This window comes from Cervus canadensis, chromosome 32 (genome assembly GCF_019320065.1).
Source record: "Cervus canadensis isolate Bull #8, Minnesota chromosome 32, ASM1932006v1, whole genome shotgun sequence".
Lineage (NCBI taxonomy): Eukaryota > Metazoa > Chordata > Mammalia > Artiodactyla > Cervidae > Cervus > Cervus canadensis.
The window spans coordinates 19518440-19546017 of record NC_057417.1 but is presented as its reverse complement, the minus strand read 5'-3'; the positions used below and the strand labels follow the sequence as shown (position 1 = coordinate 19546017).

Here is a 27578-nt window from a genome sequence, read left to right as displayed (position 1 = left end):
TTCTGACTAGAATATAAATAAATAAGGATATAAATTGTATGTATTTTAGCTCCTAGTGGGATGTAGTTTTTGTGCAACCAGCAGATGCAAAATTTTTAATGTCTGACCTAGGGTTTATCCTTTTTCAGAAACAGTGTGAGATAATAAATCTGGCATCTGAGAAAGTAAAATAATTTCTTCCCTTATTGTATTCTCTTCTCACTTTTTCTTTCCTCTTTGACCAGCTAACTTGGAGCAGTGTGGAGCAAGATGGAGGGTACCAATTCAACAGATGAGATTTTAAAAAACTTTATTTGGAAAAATTTCAAACTGACAGAAATCTGGCAAAGAAAGAGTAGTACCAAGAACACTCTTAACACTCTTTCTACAAACTCACGTTTTGTTAACATTTTGCCGTGTTCGCTTTATTATTTGCACTTCCTGTCTCTGTGTATCTATTGTATATGTGTATATATATATATGCATATACATACATACACACGATACTTTCTGAATCATTTGAGAGTAAGTTGCCTATGTCATGGTCCATTGCCCCTATATAGTGTATTTCCTGATAGAAATATTCTCTTACATAACCATGGTGCAGCTGTCAACTTTAATTAATTTAACATCGATTCAGTAGTTCTACCTGATCTACCATCTGTATTCCAGTTTTGTCAGTTTGCCAAATTAAGTCCTTTATAGCACTTTTCTCCCCCTCCAGTGCAGTATCTAGTCTAGAATCAGGTGTGAGTTACTTGTGATGACTCTGTACTGTTCTTTAGATTTGCTGGACATTTTTGAAACCAGTGCACCTGTCTATTCGTAGCTAATTGGTGCCTCTTGTTTTTAAGCTTGTCCAGTAGTACAGGGATAAGGTTTCCCCAGCATAAAACACACTGACTGCTGGGTACGAGCTGATTCCCTAATTGGTCCCCGTGGGGACAGAATGCACTGCTGTGACTCTCTCGCGACCGCCTCGGGGCCAGTTGGGCTTCCTGGCCCAGACGCTGGGCTGTGATACTGCTCCTCACTCCCCGTCCTCAGCTGTCGGCAGAGCCTTTTGTTCATGGAAGAAACAGAATCTGACTGGGCACTTTCTGCAGACCCAAGAAACACTGGGAGCGGGAGTGGGGGGATGTCTTGCCATTGATCAACTTTGTGGTAGATTTAGACTAAAGCAGAAAGGTGCCTTTTTATGGTTAGAAATATGTTTAGATGTAGCCGCAGTATATGTTTTAATCAAATATTAAGTATCTGCATGATGATATCATACAAAGTTAAGTCTGCAGTTACTCTCAAAGGGCAAATATCATTCAGAATGAAGCTGTAGGCGAGACAGCCAGGAGCCTTTGTAGGCACATGTATAACTTCAGTAGTTAGTTGCAGATATATGTTCATAGAGTTGTGATAAGTACATCTGCCTGGGCTTTGTTTTCCAAAAACATGGTGTGACTCTCCCTGTATTTCCATCAGTAGAAACATGTCGTCCCCCCCCCCCCCCACCCCGCCTCGGCTTCAACTTTTGTATATAACATAATTACTTCACTATGTATCTGTTGCCTCAGCATTCAACAACCCGAGTGTTGGACTTTGAAGATTCGACTGGTTTCACCAGTTTGCTTTTAGAGGAATAAAATGAGTTTTCTACTTCATCATGGTTTGTTTAGCTTGTGTCTCAATCTGCAGACACTGTCCTTTAGAGAACAAAGAGCAGTGGTGGGTGAGAAGTCCTGTTCTGCGCACCCTTCTCCTGCCTGGGTCTTCCCTGGTGTGCTTCTGGCGTTTTGAACTGCCTGCAGGAAGGGATGGACGGATGGATGTCACGTTGACTTCCATTGTGTGTAATTTTAAGCTCAGTATTTCATCTCATATTTATATGCAGGTCTAAAGGCCAAGGAGATTTTCTCTCATCAGTTTTCTTTGCAGTGGTGAAGGGTGCAGGGAAGAATGTGAATTTTCTTTTGAGAGTGTAGACATCGTGGTAATCCTCTTAGCTTCCAGAGTTTACATGAGGTTGAATTTCTTTGCTAATGAAATCTCTTATTAACACACCAGGTGTCTTTTGCATACTTTTTCTTTTTAACCTTGGTCAGCAGTTAGTATAGAATCACCTTTCTCTTTAGATAGAAGAGACTGGAGTGGTAAAATGTTCTGGATCTGCTGTAGGAGTCTTTGAGCTTGGACTCTGCTATATGTGTGCTTGCCCTCATATTTAGGTTTACTATCAAGGAAGCATCAACCTGAGTACAGAAGGCTCATGTGATTCACCTCATTGAAGAATAGATAAAATGTAGCTCTTGGCAAAGGTGACAAACACCTTTTAACAACCTTCTTTTAAAAAAAAGTCATTTTTTTTCCAGTACCAATTTTATAAAAAGGTTACGCTTTACAGAGGGGTGTTCTAGAGGCAATTAGGTAAAACATTGCAAATTAATCAGGATTTGAGAAAACTGTCATCTAGGTGTCTTAGGAGACAAAGCACAATATTATCCATTGTCAATCTCAGTGTTTTTAAGATAAATTATTAGCAGTCTCTTGGTTTTCAGAACATAATCCTTGAGTGCTTGTGAGCAAAAGTCATTATGATCAGAGCTCTTCAAAGGTGGAAATTAAAGCACAGTCATATGTATCTTGAATTTGGAGGAATTACCATTATTCCTGAGAAATGAAAACTGATATCAACAGTCTACTTGTTCCTTTTACTCTACTGAATTTGGTCTGTAAGATATTTGAGTGCCAGTCCATACTGGCTTCCCTGTGGCTCAGATGGTAAAGAATCTGCCTGCAGTGCGGGAAACCCAGATTCTGTCCCTGGGTTGAGACGATCCCCTGGAGAAGGGAATGGCAACCCACTCCATATTCTTGCCCGGTGAATCCCACGGACAGAGGAGCCTGGTGGGCTACAGTCCACGGGGTCGCCAAGAGTTGGACTCAGTTGAGCGACTGACACTACTACTACTACCATACCGGCTGTTACGGGAAGTAGGAACGCATTAGGCAGAATCTCTTTGCAGACAGTTTTATGTTCTCATTAGAGAAAGAGGCCTGCTATCTGTGAATTATTAACAGGTACAGATGTGACTTCACATCCTTACTTTATTCCTGGCGTTATGTTTACTTCATGCTTTACACAGATTATTTTCTTTAATCCTCAGAACAACCCCACGGGTTAGGTTCTCTTATTATTCCCAGTTGTGCGTAAGAGGAGAAGGAGTGACAGGTTAAATAATTAGGCCAAGGTTGAGGTGTGTTCTGATTTGAACCCAAGGAACCCGACACCAGAGCTTGTGCTCTTCAATGGTGCCATTCTGAAGTGAGCAGAGAACATTGCCATGGGCGAAATTCTGTGATACCGCTCACAAGGAAATACAGAAGATGAAAACTCGGGAGGGATCTGTACTGAAAACTTCATAAGAAACTTCATGAAGGTTGAACTATGAATTGCAGTGTGTACGTGCTAAGTTGCTTCACTTTTGTCTGACCCTGTGCGACCCTATGGACTGTAGCCTGTCAGGCTCGTCTGTCCATGGGATTCTCCAGGCAAGAATACTAGAGTAGGGTGCCATGCTCCTCTTCAGGGGATCCTGCTGACCCAGAGATCCTACTCGAGTCTCTTACATCTCCTGCTTTGGCAGGCAAGTTCTTCACCACTAGCGCCACCTGACCAAGGAGCAAATGCAGGATGGGAATAGCTATTTGTTCTGGAGACCATGAGTCTCCAGACTGGAGTGATGGCTTCCTGTGGTGAGCAACAGTGAATCAGGCATAGGCATGCTTTCCTCCCAGTAAACGTTGTCTGCATTCTTCAAATCACAAAGTATTTTGTCATCTCTGAAGCTTTCCCTGTGTCTTCAGAGTTCTGTTTGGGCTCCTAAAGCTATTTATTCATATGTCACTACTGTAGGATATAAACCATCATATTCTACTTTTTTTCCCCCTATAGTCTCTACTCTCCCCCATGGCCCCCCAGGCCATCTCCAGTTCTTGGAAGTCAGGGACAGTCTTTTGTATCTCAAGGACCTAATGCAATATTCGTTACTTAGTGAATATTGAGATTATTTGTTTCTTGAAGAGTTAACTGAACATCTCAGTTGGTCCAGATATAAAGTCTCTTGAAAGCTAGATTTAGGTTAATTGGGGGCAGAAAATGGCTATTTAGAAGCATTTATCTGGTGAAGTACAGATGGAATTGGAATTGGGAAAGCTGACATGAGGATGACTAGGTAAAAAGTTCCAGTAATCTAGGCAGGAGGGTATTAGGGCCTGGTAGAAGTGGTAGTGAGGGAAGAGTCAGAAGATTTCAAATTATGTGGACCTTCCCCTTCTCTCAAATTTTTTTGGGTAAGTTTTTAGGTGATTGTGAGTTTTGGTTGACTTAATAAGTAAATCAGTCATATAGTATAGTTGCTGAACTGCTAGATCACGAGCAGTGCTATAAAAAAGCAGATAAAGTTAAGGCAGGCACAGTTGAAAGCTCCACTTGGCAAATTTTAACTCTTTCTGGGACAAAAAGATTTTTTTAGATATGTACATAGGTCTCCACGAGTGTATTATGAGCCACATTTAATTCACCATCCTGTCTAAATTTGCTACTGAGGGAAGCCTAAGGGGTTTATAGATTTATGGGATTGTAGTACTTTGTGTTGTCATCCTTGTAGCTTTGAGGAGAAATAGGTGATGATTCCTAGGAATTTAGGAGTCTCATGCTCAGACTTCACCTCTGGGTCCCCAGACTGCTCTTAATAATTGTGCTATTAGAGGAAAAAACACAGTTTCTAAAATCAGAGTCTGCAGACACCAACCTGAATGTTAAAAATAAGTATTCCTTTAAGTTTCAAAACTTGTGTGTATGTACTTACAAAATGCGTAAAGCAGTCATCTTTGTGTAACTTTCAGATCAAGAAAATAGAATATTACCAGCATCCCAGAATCCCTCCTCCTCAAAGGCTAATAATCACTCTTCTGTTTATAGGGCTTCCCAGGTGGCTCAGTGGTAAAGAACCTGCCTGCTAATGCAGGAGACACAAGAGACATGGGTTCGATCCCTGGGTCGGGAAGATCCCCTGGAGTAGGAAATGGCACCCACTCCAGTATTCTTGCCTGGACAATTCCATGGACAGAGAAGCCTGGCAAGCTACAGTTGATGGGATCGCAAAGTGTTGAACGCTACTGAGCATGCATGCATTCTGTGACACCATGGATTTGTGTTGCTCATTTTTTTAAAAGTTAGCATAAAACAAATAATGAGGGTTGGATGCATCTTGGCTTCTTTCATTCAGCTTTGTTTGTGAAACTCACCCATGTTGTTGTATGAAGCAATATTCGTTCGTTTCTACTGTTATAACATCTTCCTGATGAATAAACCACAACTTATCCATCCCACTGGTGGTGGACATTGGGTTCTTTGGACTCTTTGGATATTATGAATAGTGGTATTGTGAACATTTGTGTACATTTCGTGGGGTACAAATTTCTGTTGGCTATATTGTGAAGAAGTAGAGTTACAGGGTCATAAAGTATGCTTGTGTTCATTTTCCAAAATGGTTATACCGGTTTAGAGTCCCCCCAGCAGCATCTTCAGCAGTACCTGTTACTGTCTTTTAAACTTTAGCCATTCTGATAGATTTGTGGCATTATATTGTTTTTAATTTACATTTCTATGATGACTAGTGAGTTTGAGTACTTGTTCTATGTATCAGCTTTTGGAGTGTCCTCTTTTATAACTATTAGCCTGTTGAAAAAAATTAAGTCATTTATCTTTTCCTTATTGATTTGTAGAAGTTATTTTGCGCTAAGTTCTCTGTTACCCATATTGATGATATCTTTTTCCGTTTCGTGGCTTTCTTTTACACTGTCTTCATGGTGCCATTTGATGACTATTTCCATTTATCAGTCTTTTTCTTTATGTTTAGTGTTTTCAACAATTTTTTCCCTACCCTGTGGTCATGAGGATGATCTATATTTTCTAGAAGCTTTATTGTTTTGCCTCTTACATTTTATATCTGCCATGTAACTGAAATTTTTTTGCATGTGGAATGTGCCTTGCTTGGTTTTGAGCTGACCTCGTTTTTTTGTTCTGTAAGATCTGGGTCTTAAATTGTGTCCAGGATGGGAAGCAGTCAGGTGTGTCTGAATTCTGAATGTTCTTCGTCACTTAATGAGTACAGTGCTTGAATAGCCTTTGGGAATTGAAACTGCTCTTCCTACCACATCAGGGCACTTGGTTTTTGTTTTATTTCTTTATCCTTTTATTACTTGAAAGTGTAGTCTCATGTGCTTACTTATCACTAATTTCTTAACCCATTGCTGTCTGAATTCTGGCTTCACCACCTACTTAAAACAACTGGCAAGGGGTCCACTGGCCATCTTGCCAATTAGGGATAGTTCTCCATTATCCCTTCAACCATTTGCAGGTCTTGAATGTTATCCTTTAATCTATGTTCTGACTGTGTGACCCTAGTAAAGTCTCAGTCTCCTTTCCTTCCCCTCAAAATAGTTGCGTTTTGAAATCCAGTTAGAAAAGCCCCACTAAATTAAATTGTTTGGGACAAAGCCCTTAGGACATGAATCTCCAGTTTCAAAGGAGGCCTGACTACTTCTGTTGTTTTGCTTTGGTCTGCTTTCATTTGGTATCTGGGACTAAGTAAAAATGATAGCAGCCATACTGTGAATTAGATCGCTCCTAGGAGTTTACCCAGCAGCTTAACATGGAGCATTTTCATTTGATCCTCTTAGCACCCTGTGGGGTAGGTATTCCTTTTGCAGTTAGAGAAGTGATTGAAAATGCAAACAGCACTATTTGTTCTTGTTGAGAAATTCCTGGTGACGGCACTGGGTTATTAGGTTTTGGAGGTTTCCTTTTTCATATAGTGACCATCATTTGATAAGAAGCACATCCTATGGTTTTGGTGGGTGTTCATCTTTCCCCTTTCTGTGGGAGTGTTAGCTTCTTGGGTTGGAGCTGTGAGGGTGGGTGTGATGGGACTGGAGTGGAGATAGAGTTGGATTCTCTGTGGAGGCAGAAACTTGCTTCAGCAGCCTTTGATATATGGCCAGTGATTGTCAAGTTCATGAACTTCTGCCTCAAGAACCCATCTGAAATAAAACTTGACAGCTGATTGCCTGAATGTGATGAGTTCAGGTTTTTTCTAGTCTACGCTGGTGTGGTTCACTGTAAGAATAAGTTGTGAGGGACTCCCCTGGTGGTTCAGTGGTTAAGACTCCACACTTCCACGGCAGGGGGCCCAGGTTTTTTCCCTGGTAAAGACCCCGCAAGCTGCATGCTTCGGCCAAAAAGTAAAGAATCACTTGTGGAGCAGGTGTGACTTGAAGATGTGTCTTTAGTGTTCAGGAACTTATTTTAGCTCCAGAAAACTATTGATTTATTTTCGCTAAATAGCTGGCTTTAGTTTAATAAATATGTCTTGATTTATGGTTTTTTTTTTTTTTTTTTTTGCCAAAAAGTTACTTTAACACAGCACATTTTCCTTTGGTTCTTTCAAATCTTCTCACAAACTTTTAAAAATGGAAAATCATTTTTTCAGATGAAATGGTACACCAAGTTGATCTATGAAGCAGACCAAAGCATTCTTTTATTTATATAAATTCATTTTGAAATTTGAATTTATAACACTTATAAAATCTGTCAGTAAGAACAGTGAGGCCGTTTTGATCAACACACACAAAAGGATTTCAGTCTTATTTTTGTCCCACATTCTGGTTATTTCTGCATTAAAAAATTGTGTCGTTTAGAATTAAGCAGCTCAACTTGCAATCCAATAATTTTTCTTGGTTGAACTGATACGTTGGTTTGAAAAAGGAATAGAGGGCTAATTCTTATCGTAAAGTTCAGACAAGAAATTCCTTCAGATTCACAAGTGCTAGGACTGTTGCACAGTAATTTGTCACTCCACATGTCAGAGTTCAGCTGCCATTGCATGGCTGTCACCATGACCACAGCATGGGAGGGACAGCTGTGCCTGGCACTGCTTGAACGTGACCCCTGTGTGCTGTCCGGTGTGTTTACATGTGCTGGTTGATGTAGATGGGCTGGTGCAAGCCTGATTCAGCCTGTGTAATTAGTACCAGTCCTAAGAAGTGCTGGTTCACCCACAGAAATGGCCCAAGTTCCTCAGTCTCCTCGAAAGCCAGTTACCAAGTAGAGGCCCCTGGTAATATTACAGTTTGATACATGACACATTTGAATGTGGACTTGTTTTAAAATGCAGTTTTTTAAACAAATGTCTGTTTATCCATTCGGCTGTGATGGATCTTATTTGCGGCAGGCGGGATCTTCCGTCGTGGCGCACAGACTCTCCAGTTGTGACACCAGGACTCCAGAGCCCACGGGCTCAGCAGCTGGCATCCGAAGGGCCGGCAGCAGAATTAGTTCGCTGACTAAGGACCACACCTGTGTCCCTGCATTGCAAGGTGTATTCTTTACCACTGGACCACCAGGGAAGTTCCCTTAAAATGCAGTTTTAGTGGTCAGCTCTCACTCTGGGGGTAGTAGAGAGGATATGGGGAAGGTGGGTGGAAAGGAGGAAATTAAGAGACAATTAAGAAATCAGAACTGCTGTAGTCTCCTGATAATCTCTTGGTGAAGATTCACAAAGGGCCTGCCAGCACTTACCTTATCGTAGACTGGTTATGTGAGGAGTGTTGATTCAAGTTCAGTGCTGCGTTTGATGTTCCCACCTTCAGTAAGAGAAGAGGAAGTGGGTTTGGGGCTCCGCTTGGAAAAGGGAGAGGAGGAGCCCTGGGGAGCCGCGGGCCCCTCTCTCCTATTCTCCACCCAAGTGGTTTGGCTGAGAGTAGGGCTGTCTGCGGGCCTGTGGTGGGGGGTGCTCTTACTTGGAGTCCTTGCTCTGCGTGGCTCTTAGCTGCACCATAATCTCTGTTGGCTGCTTATGTGAGATTGAGAGTTGAGGGAATGTTTGGCTCCTGAAGTCCCTTCCAAAAGCCCCAGAAATCCATGCAGCAGTTTGACTACAGTTGCTCTGAGTCAGAATATGGCTAGTAGTCGCTCATGGCTCATAATATGGTAAAGAATCCACCTGTAATGCAGGAGACCTGGGTTTGAGCCCTGGGTGAGGAACATCCTCTGGAGAAGGGAATGGCTACTTACTCCAGTATTCTTGCCTGGAGAATTTCATGGACAGAGGAACCTGGTGGGTTATGTAACAGTCTATGGAGTCTCAAAGAGTTGGACACAACTGAGCGACTGTCACTAACGCACGCTATTCAGACATGGGGCAAATATATTGTTGACAGATAGTCTGTAAAGCACCCTAACCTCTTTGAATCTTTTCACTCTACCTATTCAGTCTAAAATAAATCAGGGACTGTTAATTTGCTTTTAGTCTGTTTCCAGAATTAAATTTTAAATTATTGCTCCCTTTTTCCTTAGCATAAATAATTGAAAATTAATTGCACAGTAGCATGAATATATACAGTATTCTAAAGTTTTGGGCACTGAGCCAAGTTGGAAATTCCCTGCAATTTTTCTGGCTTATATCATGCATTTGAAGAATGTTGAACCAAGATGTTTTGAGGAAGTAAATTACTATGACTGTTGAATGTGACCTGGAAGGAACTGAGGAGCAGTAGAACTGAAAATACAGTTGCTGATTTTTTTTTCAAATTCCTTTGTTAGGCATCTGAAGAAGCCTCTCTCAGGGCATTGGAAAATCTGATGACAGAGTTTTTCCATGACTGTACAACCAATGAAAGGAAACGTGAGATAGGTAAGTGAAGTGCTGAATTGTAAAGAGTCATTTATGACGGACAGACCCCAGTGGGAGGAAGGAGGTGGTACTCTGGACTGGTCAAGCCTGAATGTCTCCCCTTGAGTTCTGGCTGTTTTTTGCCCCAGTCCTGCTGGTCAGTGACTGGTGGGGTCTACAATCCTAGCTGCAATGGATGTAGTCAGCAGAGCCCACTTTAATCTAGAGTGATGGATTTTCTTTCCTTTGGCCGTATGTGGAAACCCCTCCCCCTGCGTTGCTCTTAATTTCAACAGTGTTGAACTTTTATAAGAAGTCTGTGACTTAATTAAACAAAAAATCTCATAAAAAGCATTAAAGCAATCTTACTTTTGGTGTGTAGAAGTCTAGCTGAAATCTTATCTAGTGCCCAGAGATCCTTTAATGGGTATTTGCCTCCAGTTCTTGCTTTTTCTTTATTGCCACTGTTATCCCTCTCCTTCTACAACTTTTGTTGAATAGAAGCTTCAAACAACTGAGAGATGTAGGTATGATAACTTCAGGTCTTCTGGGAATCTCAGCACCTTCTAGAACCTCTTTCTGAATTTTATATTCATCTACATGCACGATATTCTTTAGAGCATGCTGTACATTAGAAGGGTATTCAAGTGTGAGATCTCACTTGATCTCTGTGAGATCTTCAGAGACATGCTGTACTTTGGTCCTAGAGTAGTCTTTCTCTCTGTCTCTCCAAGTCTTCACTTAACCCCTGAACTTGAAGATGAAAACTGTTTTTCCTGATCCAAACCAGCAGGCTTGCCCCTGCATGTCTGGCTGCTCTGCACTGCCCTTCATTGCTTTCAGTCCCTTGGAGGCATTTTTCTGTGTCTGCAGGACTCTGCAGAGCCGTTTCTCTGGCCCGTGTGGCTTCTCTGAATTATGTTAGCCAGCTAAGTGGTATGGCTGATTTCTGCCTTCGGTCCAAAACTTGATTAGGGTTTGGATTTTCAGGTGGCCAGTCAGTAAAACTTTGGCTGCAGTATCCTTTGAACATCACATCAGCTCCTGGGGGATGCACCTTCTTATCGCTTTTAGTTTTAAGCGTGGTGGTCTCTTTTGGACCTCCCCTGTATATGCCTTTCTTTTCTAAGGGAGTGTGCTGTAGGGAACCAGAGCATTTATCAGTGAGGGATACTGACAGAGCTGGGCCCAGTGGATGACCAGGCGTCTGGCTCAGAAGACCCCCTTTGCTTGCTTCCCCAGGTTCCCTTACTACTCAGTTGTGTTGATGCGACTACTGCTCCCATAGTGAGCCCTTTTTAGTTTCATGCTACCAGAGTACCTTACAGTAAAAACATCACTGGTGATTTTTACCCAAGGAGGTGAAGGATCTTTCCCTTAAATCAGTCTGTTATATATTCCAACACATTTCTCTGTAGTCCCGTTTTTAGCTTATAATGGACATGCTTTTGTTTTTCTCTTAAATTTCAGTTTGCAGTGCAAATGTTATTCATCTTCAGTGTTCATGCATTAAAAGTAGTATCATTTTAGCATGTTTGTATTCTAATCTGCTTTTAAAGTAGTTTTAAATAACCAGATGCTACAAATGTCTAGTTTAAATGCTGGCTAAGGGGAATCCGGGGGCTCAGTAACAGGCGTGCCTTGGTGCGGTTCTCTTTGTGCCTCCCTAACCCTAACCCTAACCCTAACCCTAACCCAGTCTCCGCAGCTTTATTTGAGTGTGTGGGCTGGAACCACTTCTTGCTTCTTTTTTGATGTCTTAGAATAAATTACTGTCTTTCCACGCTAGGTAGGGGAAAGGAGGGAGACCTTTTGTTATAGGGGCCCCATCCACCCTCCACCAGAAATGTGTTATTAGTGCTCTAGAGACAGAGCTGATAGCAGGGAGCCTCTGGAGACTGATTGGTCATTTTTAAAAGTGGAGAAGGCTGAAGCATCAAAGAGGAGCAGGGATTTGCTTGGGCTCAGACTCAGTGAGTTAGTGACAGAGTCTAGAACAGACCTCAGAGCTCCTCATTTCCAGTCAGATGTCACTGTCTCTGGTTGGACTTCACCTTTGGGGTACCTGGAAGGTTTGCCTGATTATTGTGAGAAGGCACCATCAGCGTGCTTCTCTGGGATTTGTAATGAGACTGCCCTGGTGCATTTAGCCTGAGTGGTGGGGCACTGGCAGAGCAGTGACCGTGGGATTAGGATGGGCTGCTGTGCTCGCTGCTTTTCCAGGGGCTTTTGAGAATCTCTCAGAGTCATTGCCTTTGTATTATTACCCACCTTGTGTTATGTTTTATAACCCATGCAGCATAAAATATGGCTTAGGGGCAGCATGTCTGGAAGCATGGTGATAGAGTCTTAATGCTGCTGTCTGTCCAGCAGCCTCAGGAGGAAGAAAACCATTTCCAAGTGATTTGAGGTAGACAGGGTTCCTGGAAACTCCCATGGTTGCTACTCTTTATTTACTGACTTTTTGGGTCCTATTTTAAAATAAAACCAACTCACATGAGGGGAGTTAGCCATCTTGAATTCTCTTGCATTTTTTCCAATCCTGTATTTATAAGGTTAGTCTTAATTTTTCTTTTCCTACTTTTCTAGCTGTCATTGTGTGTGTGATTGTATGTAAGAATAGTGTTGAGTGAGTGGTGTGGATATATCTGTCTTGTCTATCTATCTATCTTTCTGTCTGTCTATCTATCTAGATACATGTGTGTATAGCTGTACCCCAGAGGAAGTAAGTTACCAGTCAGCCATCATTTATAAGGTAAAAATGATATTCTTACAGCTGTCTGTCCACTCATTAGGTTAAGCACTTCAACAGTGAGTTTCTCTGCCTAAGAGAGTATCCACAGCTAGGTTATTTACTGGTATTTTAGACTCAGTGTTCATGGTCGCGTCAGGGTCAGAAAAGTGTTGTATGCTTTGTCCTTCCTAATCCTGAAGAGTCAGCTGGATATTGTAGTTTTGTTTTTTGTTTTTTTTTTTTTGGGGTGTCATTGCATTGTGTGGAGAGAGGCATTTAAAAAAATAATATGACAGCCCAGTCTTATATTAATTTCATGTATTTTCATAGTTTTTTTGTTGCTCTTTAACTTTTCCAGAGGAACTTCTTAATAACTTTGCTCAGCAAATAGGAGCCTGGAGATTCTGCCTGTATTTTCTCTCCAGCACTAGGAATGACTATGTAATGATGTACAGTTTAACGGTTTTTGAGGTAAGTTGTCGGATACTTCTGTACTATTCTGAAGAGTATTTTGTAGTCACACTGCCTTGTCGTTGGCCGTGGACTTCAGTTTGGATGTGTACATGGTTGGGAAACGGCAAGAAGCACAAGGGCTCCTTCCCATGTGCTGCCTTTGTCAGGATTTTCTCTCCTTGACACCAAAAGGTAAGATGAGGTAAGGTTGGGGGGTCTTCTGTGGTAACATATAATTTTCTCTTCCCTGTTATTATTTAAAAGAGATAATGAAAAGCAGTTTGGGAGGAGGGCTATTGTCCATTATACCATCGTCCCAACCACAGAAATCTTCATTTTAGTCTACCCTCTTCCAATCATTGTCTTCCAGTGCATACTTTTTTTAAAAAATGTAATTATAAAAAAAAATTAATTATAAAATCACATTGCTCATGCCATGTTGCATTTGGTCCCTCCCTCCCTACGCTTACCTTTTTATAATATTCCTTTAAGTGATTGTACCTTTACTCACCAAACTGCTCTCCTGCCTCTACATTAAAGTTGTTTCTGTCTTTATTTTTAATAGAGACAATAGTGTAATAGAAAGGTTTTGTACCTGCCCTTTTTTGTTTCCATTTATGTTGCCAGTTTTCCCAGAAATGAAGTTGTTGTATCATGGAATTTGAATATTTTATTATTCTCATTGCCAGATTGCTCCAAACCTTTGTTTAAAAGCAGATTTTCTTGTTTGAGGGAGATAGCTGCTGTTGGATGAAAGCCAGTTTGTTTTGTGTTAGGTGGTGGTGGTTTAGTCGCTAAGTCATGTCCGACTCTTGAGACCCCATGGAGTGTAGCCTGTCAGGCTCCTCTTTCCGTGGGATTTCCCAGGCAAGAATACTCGAGTAGGTTGCCATTTCTGTCTGCAGGGGATCTTCCCAACCCAGGGATTGGACTTGAGTCTCCTGCATTGGCAGGTGGATTCTTTACCACTTAGCCACCAGTAGATTGTTAACTTAAAAGATGTGTGCTTGTTTTTCAGAATCTGATCAATAAAATGTGGCTTGGGGTCCCATCTCAGGATAAGATGGAAATCCGTAGCTGCCTGCCCAAACTCCTCTTGGCTCACCACAAAACCTTACCTTACTTCATCCGGAACAAGCTCTGCAAAGTGATTGTTGACATTGGCCGTCAGGATTGGCCCATGTTCTACCATGACTTTTTTACTAACATTTTACAGGTAAGGAGATACTTAGGGAAACCTGATCTTGCAAATAATTTGTTTGTAGGAGTGATTCTTTTCTGTCTGGAAGAGGCATTTTAAGACTTTTTTAGACTTGCAGTGGTGAGGGCTCTGTGGGGTTGATTAGCTCATTCACTTAAGCTTTGTTCTCCAGATGGATTGTACATTGGTGCAGTGGAGAAGGTGGGGAATAGGGAACCCCAATTGCTGTGTTAACCTCTTGTGAAATTTTGTCCAGCAAATATTGGAAGCCCTGTTAGGTGCCGCGCCAGGTGTTGGGTGCCAGGATGAAGTTATAGTTTGGTGGGAAGATTGTTGTGCAGATAATAATTACCCCACAATATGTAACGACCGCAGAAGTATGCAGAGTGTGGTGGTGACACGGCATTTAGCCTCATGGAGCTGAGTGTTGAGTTTCCAGTGTTGCTGGTGATGTGAGGTGGTGAAGTGGTAGAGTGAGAGGCTGGGCTGATAGGCAGGCCCAGGGCAGGAAGGGCCTTGCTCTTGCAGGGGGCATCGGTGTTTAATTCACAGTCCTTTCTTGAGGACTGAGGAAAAGTTTGGAAAAGGGAGACAATGTGGTCACAGTTTTATGCTGGAATGACAGTTCTAGCAACAGTGTGAACTCTGGATGGCAGAAGGGTGAAGTAGGAACGGAGGCTAGGAAGGCTGCTGCTGGAGACATCGAGTGAGCTGAGGGGCCTGAGCCAAGCTAGGGCCTGCCTGGTGAACCTTGGTGGGGAACGGAGGAGACGGAATCAAGAGCTTGGGCAGGGACTGGGTTGTGGGGATGGTGGGAGGAGGAAGCTAGACTGCCTTCCAGGTTTCTGGCTCAGATGGTAGATTTTCCAGGCCAGGGATGGAGGAGGAGGAAATGGGTTTGGATAGAAGATTGTGTGTTCAGTTTCGCAGAGAATACATTTAAGATTTGTGTGTTGCTTCTGCATCCATCAAGTGAGACATTAGGAAATGTGGATCTGGGTTCAGGATTTGGAAAATATCAGGGAATAGATGCGACCTAAAAGCCTAGGGGGAGATGCTTTCGTTCTTTGACTCCTGTGATAAAGTTGTAAGTGTTTTTATATTATTGAGGCAGTCTTGGGTGTGCAGGAAGTGGGTATCATGTACAGATTATAGCAGTAACAATCTTTGAAAACTAATTATAGTCTCAGTGACTGCAGGTTCAGAATTTTCCTGAGCAGTACCATTTTCTAATGTTTGGCTGCTTCTCCCTACAAACCATTTGAATGATGCAGCAATTAAAAAAACAACAGCATCCATCTTGATTTTCTCAGATTGCCTCTCACAGTGGCACAACAATTCTTTATTCAGTACTATTTCGTTTTGTACGGTGATTCATGTATCTAGAGATGTATTGCATTGAAATTGTAAAGAAAATTCATGCATCTATTAAAGATTTTTTTCTGAGATTAGCATTTGTTTTGTTTTTGCTGCACTTGGTCTTTGTTGCTGCATGTAGGCTTTCTCCGGTTGCAGTGAGTGGGGCTTACTCTCTAGTTGACGATGGGTGGGCTTCTCATTGCAGTGGCTTCTCTTATTACTGAGCACAGGCTCTAAGGTGTTTGGGCTTCAGTAGTTGCAGCACATGGGCTTAGTTGCCGCACAGCATGTGGGAGTCTTCCCGAAACAGGAATCAAACCTGTGTCCCCTGCATTGGCAGGCAGGGGACAGGCAGGCAGATTTTTAACCACTGGACCACTAGGAACGTCCAGATGCATGCATTTAGTAAACTATTTGTTGAATACCAGCCATGTATCAATACTGATAACTAAACACGTGGGGGAATATAGTAGTGAACAAATACCCACCTTCATGGAGTTTATAATCCCATGGGGGAGGTGTCAGTAAGCAATAAGCAAATAACTTCTTCAGGTAGTTAATAGAAGTATTGTGCGAAAACTAAATCTTGGGTGAGGAGGAGGAAATATCAGGGGTATTATTTAGAGGGGATGATCCTGAAAGCCTTTTCTGTGAAGCAGACATCTGAGCAGAAACCTGAGTGGAGGTGATGGAGGGATCTACGTAGGCGTCCAGGGAACAGGAACAGTGTTGTAGGCAGAGGGAATAACCGTGCAGAGGAGCTGAGGAGGGCAGGAGGCAGGGGCCTGGAGTTGGGGGTTAGGAGGCCAGATGCTTGCTGGTCCTCTGACACACTTGCCTTCTCTCCAAGTTGGAACGGACTTGTGGTCGCCCTCCATGTTCTCTAAGAGGGAGCCAGGAAGTCCGCGGAGATGGAAAGGACGGGAAGGAAGGCGTCTGAGTGGATCCCTTGGTGGGTTGGTCATGGTGTGTCCTGCGTGAAGCAGCAGTGGAACGTGAGGCAGACAGAGCGCTGAGGCCTGTCGGCAGCAATGAGGGTGACCCCTGGCATGAGGCAGTGCCTGCAGGATCATTTCCTTCGATGAAGAACACGCATTTCTTGTCTGCCCATGAGATTTAATTGATGACGATAAATGAGAATTTGGAAGAGCACTTTTAGGTCAGGTGCTCATAGAGATTCCAAAAGGGTAGCTATCTTTCTCTCTTCCCAACACCTCCCTCTTCCCACCCTTCATAAATGACTCCTTTCACCTCTTGCAGTCCTCATGGCTTCGAAACATCCCTTTGTGGAAGGGACACTGAAACAGGAGATGGTGATTTTTGTCCCAAATCACCTTGACTTTAGCAACTCCTGCCACTTCTGTGAGCCTCCATTTCTTTCCTTGTAAGATGTGAGGATTGGACTAAGTGATCTTTAAAATTCTTTCCAGTTGTCTTATTGTCTGCTTATCCTTCCATGACAACCAGTTAGTGGTATGAAAGCCATGTCAAGAACCATTGGTGCTCCATTGCTGACATTTCTTTTTTTTTTTTTCATTGCTGACATTTCTGATAATGATGATAAAGTAAATCTTTTCTGCAGGTATGAGTAAACAAGATCAAACTGGTTCTGGAATCAACTTCATCATTATATGATCTTCTGATTAAACCATCTGAAAGGTGGTTTTTTTTTGGGCTTAGTATCCACAGGGGTCCTGAAACCAGCCCCCTGTGGATACCGAGGAACGATTGTACTTCGCCGGTTTACCATTAGTCAGCCTTCCTTGTGCCTTAATTAGCCAGACACTCTGCTCAGAACTGACTTTTTCCTGGCAGTTGATCCAGTCCCCTGTGACAACTCCCCTTGGGCTGATCATGTTGAAGACAACTTCAGAAGAGTTGGCTTGTCCCCGTGAGGACCTCAGTGTTGCTCGGAAGGAAGAGCTGCGGAAGCTACTGCTGGACCAGGTGCAGACGGTGCTTGGGCTGCTGACAGGTGAGTGGTTGGGTGGCACCAGGAGGCAGAGTTCTGCCTGCAGACGCCTGAGTGCAGCCCTGGAGCTCAGAGTTGTTGAGCTTTAGCTGTTACTGAGACGGAGCGTGAAAATAGAATGTGATGCCGTAGTCCCAGCACCCAGCCCAGTGTCTGGCACATGGGAGGAACTAAAAAAATGTTTGTAATTTATTTTCCTTTTCAAGTCTCCCCTTATTTGAACCTGACTATAGCTATGATCTGGAGAAGGAAATGTCAACCCACTCCAGTGTTCTTGCCTGGAGAATCCCAGGGACTGGGGAGCCTGGTGGGCTGCCTTCTGTGGGGTCGCACAGAGTCGGACACGACTGAAGTGACTTAGCAGCAGCATAGCTATGATTAATGAGATATAGACTGAGTTGTGGGGAGGTGATTGAAATACTGATGACTGCATTCTAAGTAAGGCAGGTGGCAGGCACTTTATTTAAGACGATTTGAATTTAAATCACAAGAAGTTGGAGGCGGATGATGTGAACGTTTCTAATACTGAGCAGGGAAGTGAGCCCAGGTGTGGAGTTGGAGCCATGTATAGCGTTTGTTTTGTCATCTGGGCTGTTGTACTAGAGCCTCGTGATGAGGAGCGAAGAGTAACAGCAAGCAGAAAGCAAACTGCAGAATGAGAGAGGATGGTAGGAGGAGAGCGGCGCCCCTGCGTCTTGAGGGCAGCGGGTGACGGCCGAGCCTGCTGGGCTACTGGTGGAGCTGCGGGCTCTGAGACGCCTGAGGCTCCGGGCTGTGCCAGGTGGTGAGGCCAGGCCACGCTGCTGAGGAAACCGTGTAGGGAAGGGAAGGGTATCGCCAGCTCTTTGACCCAGGCTGCTGCTTGGATGTCTAGGAACTTTTTTTTTTGGCATGTGTTAACAGAAGTGCTTAGCATGTGGTGGGCACTTAAAAGTGGTTGTCAGAGTGCTTGATTAAAAAGTAAACTTGTCACTTGCACCCCCCCCCCCTCCGCCGCCCCCTCATCCTTCCCCAAATCTCTAGGAGGAAACCCAGATCTCAGAGCATTTATTCATTTGAAGCATATTTATTGACACCTACAATTAGATGTTAAATTTCTAAAGTTAGGGACCATATGTCTTACTTGTGTGGACATTAACATTTTTTGAATCAAGATGTAATTCATGTATCATAAAATCTACCATTTTAAAGTGTAACAAACAGCTCAGTGAGTTTTAAGAGTCACAAGGCTGCAATGCTAGCACACTCTAGAACATTTTCGTCACCCCCAACCCTGTTACCTCTCAATGGACTTTCCTATTTAGACTTTTCATACAAATGGAATCATAGAATACATGATCTTTTATGTCTGGCTTCTTTTACTTAGCATGATATGTTCAAAGTTTTCCACGTTGTAATGTTAAATATTTTGAGAACAAAATATTTTTGAAAGCTTTTATGATCTTGTTATGTACCAGGTTCTGTAAGGAGATACAAAGAGTGCTGAAACATAGTCCCTGCCCTCTTGTAATGTGTCCTCTACTAGGGGAGAAAGATGATGCAGTAAGTTATGGTAGTCGTGTTTTATGTGCAGGCAAAACTGAGCGGGGAAGACTTCCTGGAGGAGGTGACAACTGAGTGAAATTCTGACAGACAGGTCGCAGTTAGTCTGGTGAAAGGTCAGGTTGGATTGGAAGGAGGAGAGCAGGTCAGAGGTTGAGAAGGAGGTCACATGAGGAAGGAACAGCTAACAGTGCAGCATGATGAAGCCTGTGCGTGGGGTGGAGGTGAAGCCAGATTTGGAGAGCAAAGGCCCATGCCGAGATTGCGTGGGATGGTACATGGTGAGGAACATGAGAAGATTAGTGGCAGCTTTGTGGGAGAAAATACATTGAGTTTGGAATACCCAAGTGGTGGTGTTCAGAAAAAGCAGTTGGAGAGAGAGACAGATCTTTAAATACTGATGTTGGATCAAAGATATCAATACATCGTTTTTCTAAATCTGACTTTTACATGTTGGGTTTTATTTCTCTGTTCAACTCAGTTTCTCCTTTCTTGGTAGGTATCTTGGAGACTGTCTGGGACAAACACAGCGTGACTGCCGCCACCCCACCACCATCCCCGACCTCAGGAGAAAGCGGTATGGTCTGCAGCACACACGTGTTCCTGTTTCTGACTGCGTTCGGGGGTCTCAGCAGGGTGGCAGATGCTTATCTGTGCCCTATACAGATGCGGAGTCTTCCTTAATCTATTTTTGGCCTCTCTGCCCTTGTCTTCTGAGTAGCTGTCTTTCTTACTTCTTAGTTCCTTATAAGTACTTTCTAATATAATATTCTGAACAACATAGTTTGTTTTTCCTTGCCTGTCAGGGAGATGGGACCTTCAGCTTATGACTGCTGTCCCTCCTGGCTTTTTTTTTTTTTCCTTAAATTCCTTGGCTCTATTGTTCCTGCTGAGGTTGGTATGAACCTGTGGGCATGACAGGTCTGCTTTGCAGGCCTGCAAGGGTCAGGTCATAGAAAGTGGGTGGCAGCCTGAAGGAACTGACGTGAGCCTGTAAAGTATTTTCTTCTCCATGGACTCAGGGAAAAGTCATGTTGGTCTGGATGGATTGGGGACCAGTGTGCAGAGATCAGCAAACCTTACTTCAGTTCAGATTCATTTGATAAAGCGGGGACATATTTACAGTGCCCAGTAAATAGTTTACTGGTGGCTTAGTATTGTCCCCAGTATTAATATCTGTTTCAAAAGTTAGAGTGCAGTTCACCTAAAAATGGCTCCTTTCAAGGATGGATGGAAAGAGGAAATTGTGTCTGAGCAGGAACTTTTAGTTTCTAAACGGCTTCTGTTTATACCAAGTGATCACAAATGCTTTTCAAGTAGAGTACATTCTGTGAAGTAGCACGCTTCTTCCTCTACTGTAAAGGTTGATGTGGCTAATGAGAAATGTTTCCTCATCTTTCTCTTCTACCTCAAGGAAATAGGCTGTTGTAATTGGACAGCTCTGAGTTCCAGCAATTTCATGTAGCCTGTTGTTAATATGTGGAAGTTAAAATTCTTGCAGAGTTACTGTACAACTGAAAATATATTGAGGTTGAATTGAAAATGTAATTGAAGTTCTGAGGACTACTCACAATTTACTAATTTATTCCACTTCTATTTATCATACCTGGATTAAAAACTGTTAGAGTCTTTTGTCATACTTTTTAGATAAAAACTGTTACAGAGTTCTAGAGGATATTAGAAGCCTACAAGAAATTGAATTTTATTTTTATTTGGTGGCAAATCTTCATTTTCAGAGTGGATATCTGAGGTGACTTAGCAGATTTATATTTTGAAATATTAAATGATTAAAGAAATTGCAGAGATGGAGAGATTTGATTTTATGAATACATACCTTGAAATCTCTTGCAATTTGGCTGATCTTAAAATTTGACCTTTTGGGAATTCCCTGGTAGTCCAGTGGTTAGGACTCTGTACTCTCACTGCAGAGGACCCAGGTTCAACCCCTGCTTGGGGAACTAAGATCTCATAGCCTCGAGGTGCGGCCAAAAAAAACCCGAAAAAACAAAAAACTCATTTCAAAAGTAATTTGCTAAAGTCAGTTCTTTAGATGGTTGAATACTAGCTTAATGTCATGGTTAAGTGAACAGCAGCAGTTTTCTTTAGTTAAACTTGTTTTTCTGAGATTGTTTTCCAATACCAAAAGCTGTGAGTTGTAGTTGACTTCTTTCAGGTACGTGTTCTGAGCTAACTCAGTTTATACTTTGATAGACTTATTTCCAGGTCAGGTTGGGGAATATTAGATAATACAAATAATAAATGCTTGTCTAGGTTTTGTTTATGAGGTTAGGTGAAATAAAATAAGAACTTAGTTAACGTTTCCGTATAAATAAAACCCTAAAATATGATGCATACTTTTTGAGAGTTGCCTCTTAGGCACTATTACAATTTTTGAAGTCTTGAATTTTAGTATTTGAGACAAAGCAAAATAGTTGAGGCTAGTGGAGTTAAGTAAACTTTTAAGCTGGCACGCTTCCTCTTCAAGGGGAAAAAAAAAAGAATTACATGTTCACTTGTTAACTCTTTTTACTCTTTATGACAGTTGCAGGTGAAGTCATTAGGTCTTGCTTCACTGTTTGGGCAATGCTGATGATTTAATCAACTTCTGTTTTGCTCAACTGTCTTTGTGCCCTTAAGACACCCAGTTAAGTCGTAAAACCTCTAGAAAATTCTTTAGCTCTCTTGACTATCAGTTCAGTTTTATTGAGGAAATTCCTTCTGAGAAACTGTGGAACCCAGTGAGTAGACCAGATAATTCCTAAACACACTGTGAGCAGTTCCTGCCAGACTCGCGCTGCCCTGCCCAACTGCCCATCAGACTTGGTCTTTTTTTTCATATACTTTGTTGTAATATCATTTTCTGTCTGATCATTTTGAAAGAATAAAACCCAGGGACTGGTCCCTGCAACAACTACTCATAACAGTCTGGAGGTAGAAAAAGTTTTGACGAGTATATGTAGTTAATTTCTCCCAATAGTTCCCCCAAATTGTTGACTCATCTCCTAAACTCACCTCACTAGGCCATAATCCTGTGAAGTTGATGGTGGTTTTTTATCTCATTTACTAAAAAGGAAACTGGGGTTCATGGTGGTGGTGGGTGGGTAACTTGCCAGAGGTCACATCACCAGTGGAGGGTTGCAGTGACGTGAACCATCATTCCAAGTTGAGGCGCACTGTCTCCTGAGTTTGCTGTCTCAGTCACTCTCAGCACTTCTGCCCGCCTCCTGCTTCCCTGGTGGAGTCCTGGCTCTGACGCTTACTCAGTTTACCTTCTCTGCCCTTGGGTGTCCTCGTAGAAGAGCAGCTCTGCTCTGGGGAGTTAGGGAGGGGAGGTGGATGTGCCCCGTCTGCGTGCTGCGGTTCAGCTTCCTTCTGCACTTGTGCAGCCTCAGCCCTCTTCCGTAGTTACTCTTCTTTTGTCCTTGCTGCTTTTTGCTTGGAAAATGGGGGGGTGGGAGTGGGGAGGAAGTGGCTAAAATGGAATTACATAAATACTGTGGTTCTGAACCAGCTTTGATTGTTCTGTAGTAAAAATTAAGGGGCCATATTGTCCTTGCCCACGTGGTGTTTAGTTTTAAATACGTGCGTTCAATCATGACTAAGTTGCTTCAGTCATCTCTTGACTCTGTACAACCCTATGGACCGTAGCCCGCCAGGCTCCTCTGACCATGGGGATTCTCCAGGCAAGAATAATGGAGTGGGTTGCCATGCCCTCCTCCAGGGGAACTTCCTGACCCAGGGATTGAAGCCAGATCTCTTTTGTCTTCTGCAGTGGCAGACGTGTTCTTTACCGCTGGAGCCACTTGGGAAGCCCAGTTTTAAATATAGACCTGAACATATACTGTCAATGGAAAGTTTTTAGGTAAAGGTGTCTTAGAGAGCCTGAGTTGATTGTGAGCAGTTTACACCTTCCTGTTTTTTTTCCCCAAACTGTTTATAAGTTGCACAGGTTCATGCACTTGCATATCTTCTCACCTGTAGAAAAAATGGGACTTGTTATCACAACTCTTGTGATCTTGTTTCCTCCTCCCAAGGGTTCCTTGAAAAGAGTTCCTCTCCGTTTTACTGGACTGAGGCTATAGTTAGATCAGAGGTTCTCAGTTGGGGTGGTTTTGCCCTGCAGGGGATATTTGGCATTGTGATGAAATTTTTCTTTTTCTTTTTTTTTTAAAGAAAAAGAGCATTACTGGCATCTGGTGAGTGGAGGCCAGGGATGCTGGTAAATATCCTACAATACATAGAACAACAAAGAATTAGCCAACCTCAGATATGAGTAGTGCTGAGGCTGAGAAACACCTCGTAAAGGTAGAACGGAGAAAACATGTAGAATTTCAGTAAGGAAGAAAATGAAGAAGCCAAGAAGATCTTTTCATAAAAGCCCATTTACAAGTGTTCCAACCATGTCTGAGGTACTCCCAAGTTAGTAAATGTCCCAGAGTAGCTCACATACTACTTTGGGCCTGGGTGCCTGGGGCCTGGCCCATTTCAGGGGCGATGAGGTCACTGACAGGTTTTTGTATAATCAAGCATTTTGCTTTGGAAATGCTGCGGCATGAAGCAGGGTGTCTGTTCTGTGGTGACTCCCATGCTGGGATTCAAGTAATAGTTTTGTTAAAAACTCTTCTTTGATTTACTAAAATTCCCCTGAAGATTGAGACTTGAGTAAACTGTTTTTATCGAGAAGCAACATTAAAAGACACTTGTTTTGAGGGGGGAGAAAAATCAGAGATCATCCTACATCGTTATCAGTAGGTTGTATTTACTTTTGCATAATCTTGTTCAGTCTTTGTTCTTGTGCCGATATCTTTTTTATAGTTTCAGTCATGGTGGACACACACTATTTTACGTATGACTTTAGATCTTCATACTTTTCTATATTTGAACATTAGTTTCTTGACTGTTCATTTTTCCTGGCTGCATCATCTTTCCTGTCTTGGCTTCTGGGAAGGAGCATAGGCTTTGGGTATACTAGGACCCAAAGCCTTAGTTTTAGCTATACCTGGGTTTTAGTTTCAACTCTGCCTCTGACTAGCTGAGGAACATGGGGGAAATGCCTAATTTATCTGTGTTTTAGTTATTCTAATATCCTTGTGGAATCCCATTCTGGAAAAATTCTGAGCTGAAGAATAGGGGCCCCTTTTTTGTTTTGAAGGCCAGAATTTATTTCTTTTCCAGGAGGTTCAAGAGGCTTTAAAAAAGGCCCTGGGGCCCAAAGATGTCTTGGTTTAATATAAGATCATACTGAGGTGGTGTTGATTGGTTCCTCCATTGCTAAAGCCTCAGTTTGATCCTGGTTGATAAATGCCCTGATAATTTTAAGAGTTTTGATTTCCTTTGACTTTGGCATCTTTTATAAAGGGCTATTCCATGACCCATGTTCCATGATGAAAGAAGCAATACCAGAAATAGTCATTGATAGAGAGTCGGTTGTGTGACTCAGGTGGATAGCCACCACAGCAGTCAAAATTAATTAATCCAGTAACAAACTGAAACGTTTGCTGATTCTTCTTGAACATCCTTCTGCATTATTCTCTGAAGCCAGGTCTTCTGATTATCAGCTTGGCTAGCTGAGATCATGATGAGTCTCATCTGGTATCGGATGTAGCTCTTTCAGAACAGAAACCAGCAAACACCTTTCAGGATAGACGCCAGGGGACAACTGTCTAATCTGGTTTTAACAACGGAAATGAGAGTCCTTGTTAATAAATCACAAAAGCCTCATTTTAATGGTTGAGGAGATTGAGGCTGAGAAAGGTTAACCACTTTGTTCATATTAATCCAACATTAATATAAGGTGGCAGGTCTCGGTCTGGGGACCTCTGGAAGTCACCCCAAAACCCTTTCAGGGTCCCAACGTTCAACCATGTGTTCATAAAAATTGCTAAGACACAGTTTGTCATTTTTATTCTCACTCTCATGAGTATATTGAAAAACAAGTTCATTCAGATCCTACATTGCAGTTAACCTTTAAGAAATTGGTACTTTTCAAATTTTATTATTAGAATAGCTGCCATTATCTGAAAAGGCCACTAAAATACTTCATTCTCTTTCAGTTTTATTATCTGTAAAGCTGGGTTCTCTTCATATATGTCAGTAAAACAACATAGTACAACAGGTAAAGTACAGAAGCAGATGAGAGAATCTAGCTGTCTTCTTTCAAAAGTGAGTTAGTCACTCAGTCGTGTCTGACTCTTTGCGACCCCATGGACTGTAGCCTGCCAGGTTCCTCTGTCCATGGGATGGGTAGCCATTGCCTTCTCCAGGGGATCTTCCCGACCCAGGGTCAAACTCGTATTTCCTTTATTACGGGCAAACTCTTTACTATCTGAGTCACCAGGGAAGCCCCATCTTCTTTTAAGCCACACAGTAAAGAGATTTCCAAAAATGTAGTAACAGTGCTATTCTTCACATTAACGTTTTGTAGGGCAAAATATAATCTTTTTCATTTAAAAATGGTATTTATGAAAACAGGTAAATCAGCTTAATTATTACTAAATGAATTAAATATTTGAAAAATTTCCAGTTTTAATTTCTAATGACAAATATCAATAGAAATAACCAATATAAATGTGTTTTTGGTGTCTTCAATGATTTTCAAGAGTGTAAAGACTTTTAAAACCCCAAATATGAAAACTGCTGCTAAGGTAAAAAAAATATTTAAAATGTAAAAATTTATCCAGTATTCCACCTTCCAGAAATAGCATCATTCCAGACCTCTCTTTCTGCATAGATATAAAGGTGTAGAGTAAGCTGAATAAAAGGACAAAATGGCATCATAACACATATTTTTATTTTTTAAAGAAAAGTTATTTTATATTTTTTGATTGCTGGGTCTTCATTGTTATGCTTGAACTTCGTCTCGTTGTGGTGCTCGGGCTTCTCATTCTCGTGGTTTCTCTTGTTGCGGAGCACGGGCTCCAGGGCGCACAAGCTTCAGAAGTTGTGGCTCACGTACTTAGTTACTCTGCAGCATGTGGAATCTTCCTGGACCAGGGATCGAACCCTTGTCCCTTGGATTGGCAGGTGGATACTCAACCACTGGGCCACCAGGGAAGTCCTATTTTTATTTTTTGATAAAGACTATTAAATTTTAGTTTTACTTGAATTTAACAGAAAGTACTAAATGGAAGTAATTGCTGACCATGAGATACTTTTTCCACAAGTAATATTAGTTTGTAAAAGATATCTCCAAGGATAAGGAAAAAAGATTATGAAAACAAATTTCTGACTACATGTTTTAATTTTAGTCCATATATTTTGAGGCTTAATGCTTGTGAAAGATGAGAAAGTTAGCTAGCACAGCCTTCTATAATTCTTCCATTTGTTTAGTCTTGATTCTGTATTTAATTCAGTACTTGCATTAGTCCCTTTGCCACAGCTTCTCCATTCCGTAATTCTTCATTTTTATTTATCTCTTTAGTTACATGGTTTCTTTGTTCATTATCCTCCCTAAGAATTTGTGGGCAATGTATTATTTGAATTTTTGCATGTTTGAAAAAATGTCACCTTTCTTTATACTCAAAGGAGATCTTTGGGCTTAAGTCATTCTTTGCTCCAGAACTTGTGACAGTGCACCACTGTTTTTTGGCTTTGAATGTTACTGTGAAGTCTGAATTCAGGGTTTTCTTCTTTGTATATGTGCTTTTGCTGCCTTAATTCCTTCTTTATTCCCAAAGTTTTTGTATTGATTACTCCTTATTTTTTTTTTTTCCTGGGGCAGAATAAGCCCTTTTATTTTATATAGTCTCATCTTTATTTCAGAAAAGACTTCTTCTTGTTATAGTTACTGAATGCTTGTCTTTTTTTTTGTCTTCTCTAAAATCATAGCCATCTCCCCACCCCCAGTTTCATTTTGCGTGATTTCCTTTAGTGTTTAGTTCTGTGCTCCTCAAAACTAGTAAGCAAGCATAAGAATCACCTGGAGAGCTGGTACAAGCACAGCCTCCTCACCCCCCCTAGGTTCTACTTCAGTGGGAGTGGGTGGCACCTGATCATTGGTATCTCTGACCAGCTCCCAGGTTATGTTGATTGTGCAGGTCCACAGACCTCACCTTGACTAGCTCAGTAGTTTCAAATTTTTGGTCCTCGGGCCTGTTTATTCTCTCTCTGTTTTTCAAATTGAGGTATTTAATATAACTGACATGTAATGTGTTAGTTTCAGGTGCATAACATAATGGTTTATATATACTTTGCAGAATGATCACCACATTCTGATCTGTCAACAGTAAATCTATTAACACCCATTACCACACATAGTTACAAATACTTTTCTTGGGGTAAAAACTTACTTATACTCTCAGCTGCATTCAAATATAGAATACAGTATTGTAAACTATAGTCACCATACTGTACATCATATCCCCTCCCCAGGGCTTATTTATCTTACAGCTGGAAGTTTGTACCTTTTTACCACTCTCAGCCTGTTTGACCCACCCTCAGCTTCTGTACTCTTAAGGATTATTGAGGTCCTCAAAGAGCTTTATGAGTTTTATCTATTGATATCAAAACCGAGAAAATTTAGAAATATTTATTATCCTTTTTTGGGAGGTGTCATTTTATTTCTCCTTATATATAAATTCATCTTGGTTTTACAGTGTATTGTTGTAATAG

General features: G+C 41.8%; 1 protein-coding gene and 1 non-coding gene across 3 annotated transcripts in view; both read left to right on the top strand.

The window, feature by feature from the left end:
• The window catches only part of XPO6 (exportin 6), a 109657-nt gene that overhangs the window by 26227 nt on the left and 55852 nt on the right, over positions 1-27578 (top strand). For both annotated transcript variants that reach the window (XM_043454824.1, XM_043454823.1), the window contains exons 2-6: positions 9638-9728; positions 12800-12912; positions 13913-14110; positions 17270-17429; positions 19468-19545. In XM_043454824.1, the coding sequence (XP_043310759.1) occupies positions 9638-9728; positions 12800-12912; positions 13913-14110; positions 17270-17429; positions 19468-19545 (640 nt within the window). The remainder of the gene's footprint in view (positions 1-9637; positions 9729-12799; positions 12913-13912; positions 14111-17269; positions 17430-19467; positions 19546-27578) is intronic.
• Positions 20854-20926, top strand: TRNAE-CUC. Its single transcript has one exon. It is a non-coding gene; the product is annotated as a tRNA-Glu (tRNA).